Consider the following 5,812-nt stretch of genomic DNA (forward strand, 5'->3'; position numbering starts at 1 on the left):
TAAAATCAGAGTTCCTCCTGATTTCCTACACTTGCCCTCCGTCATTTATCCAGCACCTTCTCCAAGTGCAGGGAGTGAGAGGAGACAGATCACGTGTGGTTCTGGATAATCTGTTTTCTTGTTGCTTCTCTTTGGACTGCCACTTGTTGCTTTTGAGGGTTCCTCGCTGCTGTCCCCCATCCCTCCTTGGCCCGCCAGGACCCGCCGGCTAGCTGTCCCCTCCAGGGCCGGGGTTTTCCGCGGTCCCGCTGCCCTGGGCTTACCAGGCAGCATCTGGGTTAGCACGGTCTAAGCTGCGGTGTTGCCTCAGTCGCCGCTAGGATTCGAGATAAAGAGACCAAGAGAGACCAATGGTATGCTTGTCCAGAGAGATTATATTGCCTGAATGGTAGCAGGGACCAAAGGCCCCGGGCTATTGCCCAGATACAGTTTTATGCAGCAAAATTAAGAGATAAGGTCTAAACAATAGAGACAGTGTCCAGCTAAGGCACATCAGAACCACCCCAGGGGCCAGGTCCAATGGGAACTGCTCAGGGGTGGGGAGAAGGGAGTTTACAGAGGAATGCTGAAGCGGGACTTTCCCGAGACAGTGGAGCATACATAAATGTATCTTTTCCCTCAGTTTACCATTCCCAAAGCCTTTCTAAAACAATGGGGCATACATGAATGTATCCTTTTCCTCAGTTTACCATTCCCATGGCCTTTCCAAAACCTTCCTCCATGCTACCATGCCAGCATGATAGCTACAATTCCCCCTTCTTTACTTATTAAGAAGAACAGTGCCTTGGGAGAAAGTAAAACTGTGGCTCTTAAACTGCAGTGTCTTTCTGCTTGTCGTCTTCCCACCAATCGCTTTCCGTGTCGGCAGCAGCGATGAAAACTGGTGCAGAAGCCTTCAGCTTCGAGGTGATGACCTTGGAGATGATTCGCTTCAGAATCCCGAATGCTAACAGAACTAAAAACAATGCAACTAGAAAGTAAAGGATGTCTTTTAAAAGAATCACTTCCCACCCAGAAAGATCCCAATCTTTGAACAGATTTTTAAACCAATCCTCATTTTCTTGCTTCACACTCCCAATGAGGCTTCTCATTTCCTGAATGGACGAGTGGACACTCTGACCTTTAGATGACAGATCAAAACAACACAACCCATCAAATTCTTTACATCCATGACCATGTGCCAACAGCAGGAAATCAATAGCTGCCCTATTTTGGAGGGTAGCATTTCTGGTTATTTCCTCATCTTCCAGGAGGTCACTCAGGGCCACTGATGTTAAATTTGCCTGCTTGGTCACCCAGCATTCTAGATTGCCTAATTCACTCAATGCTTTGGCTGCCGCAACCCATGGTAAAAACCCAGATACGGCAACTCTTTTGGATTTTGCCCAATGGTAAATTTCTGCATCACAATGTTCATCAAATTGACTCGCACTCCGCTTAGTAATTTTTTTCTCACCTTTTGCTTGCCCAATTGGAATTTGGGTCATGTTGGGGGGAGCAAGGGTCAGATGCCCAAAAGTGCATGGACCTCCAATAAGACGAGAGGGGATTCCTGGGTATGCTCTGTCCCCACAGATAAGAAACATTCCCTTGTCCAGCTTGCGTGGACGGAAATCAGTGGTGGATGCAAATTTCAGCTTATAGACAGCTGTGCACCATTGACCTGCTCTGAATTCTACCTTGTACTGTTTGACATGCTCATATAATTTTACTTCTTTGGTTGGGGAAAAATCAAATTGAATGCAAAATTCAGCTTTTGCAGAGCCTAGGAGTTCTAATTCCTGGGGCTCTCCCTTGGCAGTGGGTAAATGTGAGACCCATCCTTGCCACAAAATGAGGGGGTTTCGCACTGGTGCTTTAATTTGTCCTGCACCTTTAGGTATTTTATTTTCATTCACCTGGTTTTGCAAATGGACCAGATCAATTGGGAACTCATCCTCCTTACTTGGCACCCCTATTAAACATGTGGACATTGGATTTTCTGCTGAGGCAGTGGACAAACACATATGATCTTGTTGCAAGGCTTGGGCTAGCCTGACCCATACATTTTTCTTGGGCTGTGGAACAATCCATGCATCCACTGTGGAAGGGTAGATGGCCATTCCCTGGAACCAAACGATGAGCAGGAATGTGGAAATTGACATTCTGCTAGTCTGAAAGAAAGATAAAGTCATACAACAAAGTGAACTAACTCTGAAAAAGATACAATTTGCTCTGCCAGTATAAAGGAAAAAGATTCCCCCCCCTCCCACTTTCCCCCCTTGTTGAGGAAGCCCTTCAGACCCTGGAGTCCTAGGGGTTGCTGCTGCTGAAGCAACCACCCTTTCCCGTGGCTTTATCACTGAGTCCTCTGTTATCAGCACAGCTTTCCTGGTGCACTCCTCGATGAGCTGATCGAGTGTGGGGGGAGGCGATGATGGAAGGGCCAGGATGACTCGCTGACAGGCTTCATTTGCATTTGCGGTGACAAGTTCTAATGTAAGTTGGTCTTGGAGCTCTGGATTTTGCACCCTCTTTTCCACAGAGGCTCGCACTCGATCCACAAAATCCATGAATGGTTCTGCAACAGACTGCTTCAAAGCGGTATAAGAAACAACAGGTTCTTTAGAAGGCATGTTAAAAAATGCACTTTCTGCTGCATCCCTGGACAGGTCCAACACTGCTCTGGGGATGCCTGCGGCTTGCTTTTCAGCTTGGCTCCAATCACCCTCACCCACTAGATGTTCTAAAGTGATTTCCTCAACCTCTATATCTGTGGAATGGCTTGGACTTTGCAAAATCTCTGGGAGGAGATGTCCTGCAATCCTTTTCCAGGTTCTTTCCCACAATCTAAACTCAGACTGAGGGAGCAAGCAACTGAAAAGACGTTTCAAGTCAGCAGGGACATATGTTTTGAAGCTTAGAGTAGCTTTTAAAATGTTCTTTAAAAATTCACTTCTTTCCCCAAACTCACGCTTTGTTTTGCAAAGTTCCCTAATACTATCCTACGAAAGGGGCTCCCATTTGGCGTTCTGTCCCCTGGCATTATAGATCACAGGGACCAGGAACGCAGGGTCGGTGTCACTGACCGCTTCCCGGTTCCTCGTGCTGACAGTCTCGGCACTGCCGTTGTCAGGGAGACTGGGAGAGAGAGAGGGAGAGGGGCCGGCTTGTGTGGGAGTGGCCGCAGCCGGCGGGGCCATGTGGAGCGGAGCAGGGACAGGGGGTGGTGATGCTACTGCGAGAGGAGGAGCTGAGGGCTGGACTGCGGGCTGGAATGTGGGCTGGAATGTGGGCTGAGCCGGGGGCTGAATCGCCACAAGGGAGGAGGGGTTGGGATTGGGGATGGGCGAAGGGAGGGGTGCGAAGTCTGGCAGAGGGAGGACAGGGAACACCGCGTGGCCGCCTCCATCTTTTGGTGGCTGCACGAGGGGGATGGTGGGTGCAAAGCATGGATTTTCAGCTGCAGGAGCGAAAGCAGGAGATGGAGAAGAATTAAGAACTAAATCTACATCTTCACGGTTAGTTTTATCACCGCAGGGGGTGCGGGGGGACACAGGGGACGCGACGGGGCTCTTTTTTGCTCCCGGGCGCCCTGAGTGTCTGCACTCTCTTTCACAACATCGTAAATGAACAAAAACATTCTCATAAAACCTTCTTTCACTGAGGGATCTCCTGCCTTTGTCCTTTCACTCAGCACTGCACCCACACGCTTCCAAAATCGTCTTTCTCTCACTACTTGCTCTGTTACCTTCGGAAAACTTACTGATAACCATCTGACAAACTCTTTCACAAGGCTCTTAGGAAATTTGACACCTGCTCTCTGCAGGGGTTCCTGAACTTGTTTATAAATCTTTTTCTGCTGTGTAGTCAGCGTAACACCCATTGCTGCCTTCACAGCAAATCTCAACCAGTTACTGCAGCAAACACCAAAGTTCTAAAGTGACGACGGAAACTCTCGTCACGCCTGCGCGCTGGCGTGTCCCCTCTCGGGCACACGAGACCCAATGTCTCCTGGCAGGGCCCCTGCCCCCCAGTACCGAGACTCACCCACTGCCATCCTTTAGACATCAACTGCTGCAACGGTTCCCGAATCCGCGGGCGGTTTCCCGGGTGTTGGGAGGTGTCGTCCAAACCCGCGGAGACCGTGCCGGACAGAAATCGGCGTCTGTCCCCACGGCAACAGTCCCACCGGGCTGCGTGGAGAGGCAAATGCCTCACCACCAGCGTGATCCGAGAGCTTCTCCCCGCGTAGCTGACAGCCTGCGTGGCGGCTTATTCGCACCGCTCGCCACTCTGTGGCTCGCGGTGACACTGCAAAGCATCTGGAAAAGCTCCTAGCCAGTGCACTGTCCACAACGGCTGGGGCCTCGCTCGCTCAGACCAATGCAAAGCCCAACGTTGGTGCGCCACTTGTTGCTTCTCTTTGGACTGCCACTTGTTGCTTTTGAGGGTTCCTCGCTGCTGTCCCCCGTTCCTCCCCCGGCCCCCCGGGACCCTCCGGCTAGCTGTCCCCTCTCGGGGCCGGGGTTTTCCGCGGTCCCACTGCCCTGGGCTTACCAGGCAGCGTCTGGGTTAGCACGGTCCGAGCTGCGGCGTTGCCTCAGTCACCGCTAGGATTCGAGATAAAGAGACCAAGAGAGACCAATGGTATGCTTGTCCAGAGAGATTGTATTGCCTGAATGGTAGCAGGGACCAAAGGCCCCGGGCTATTGCCCAGATACGGTTTTATACAGCAAAATTAAGAGATAAGGTCTAAACAATAGAGGCAGTGTTCAGCTAAAGCACATCAGAACCACCCCAGGGGCCAGGTCCAATGGGAACTGCTCAGGGGTGGGGAGAAGGGGGTTTACAGAGGAATGCTGAAGCAGGACTTTCCCGAAACAGTGGAGCATACATAAATTTATCTTTTCCCTCAGTTTCTCATTCCCAAAGCCTTTCTAAAACAATGGGGCATACATGAATGTATCCTTTTCCTCAGTTTACCATTCCCAAGGCCTTTCCAAAACTTTCCTCGATGCTACCATGCCAGCATGATAGCTACATTTTCTCTCCATTTTTTCCACTCCTGGCACAGCTATGAAGTGCCAACCTGCAGGTGGGAGCACACCTGATATCCTGCAGGATTCTCCTGTGGGCTGGAGCCCCACGGGGCAGCACCACCATGAACAATTTCTTTTCCCATTGCAGGAATCTCCTTTGGTGTGGAAAAGACAGAAAGAAAGGAGAATTCCTGCCTTCCCCTCTCTCAGGGCTGCAGAAGTTCTCAAACTTCCTTCCTGCTGCTCCCATAGAGAGAATGCTGGCCTAGGGACTCTCTGCGGTTGGATATTGGGCATGGGAGGAGGGAGACACTTGGTTGTCCCTGTGGACACAAGAAATGGGCCAACATCCAGTCCCAAATATTCGTATGGGATTTGTCATCCTTCAGTGATTCCTTTTTAGTTTTGGAAAGCAGAGAAGAGGAGGAGAGGGCCTAGGAAAGGAGCAATCCTTCTGTAGCCCCTGCCAGGAGGGGACAGCCGGGGGGTCGGGCTCTGCTCCCAGGGAACAGGGAGAGGAGGAGAGGGAACGGCCTCAGGCTGGGCCAGGGCAGGCTCAGCTGGGACAGCAGCAGGAATTTCCCCATGGAAAGGGTGCTCAGGCCCTGGCAGGGGCTGCCCAGGGAGCTTTGGAGTGCCCATCCCTGCAGGTGTCCCCTGGAGGTGGCACTGAGTGCTCTGGGCTGGGGACAAGGTGGGCATGGGGCCCAGCTGGGACTCCCTGGGCTGGGAGGGGTTTTCCAGCCCCGGGGATCCTGGGGTTTGTGAGAGAGTTCTCCCAGCAGAAAGAA

General features: G+C 51.4%; 1 protein-coding gene across 1 annotated transcript; it reads right to left on the reverse strand.

The window, feature by feature from the left end:
- Window positions 1-707: 707 nt before the first annotated feature.
- On the reverse strand, window positions 708-3,856 carry LOC146764258 (uncharacterized). The gene has a single exon (XM_085565251.1). The coding sequence runs from the start codon at window positions 2,613-2,615 to the stop codon at window positions 810-812; it is 1,806 nt and encodes a 601-aa protein (XP_085421377.1). The 5' UTR covers window positions 2,616-3,856; the 3' UTR covers window positions 708-809.
- Between the last annotated feature and the right edge of the window lie 1,956 nt (window positions 3,857-5,812).

The sequence above is a fragment of the Lonchura striata genome, chromosome 35 (genome assembly GCF_050655825.1).
Source record: "Lonchura striata isolate lonStrDom1 chromosome 35, ASM5065582v1, whole genome shotgun sequence".
NCBI lineage: Eukaryota > Metazoa > Chordata > Aves > Passeriformes > Estrildidae > Lonchura > Lonchura striata.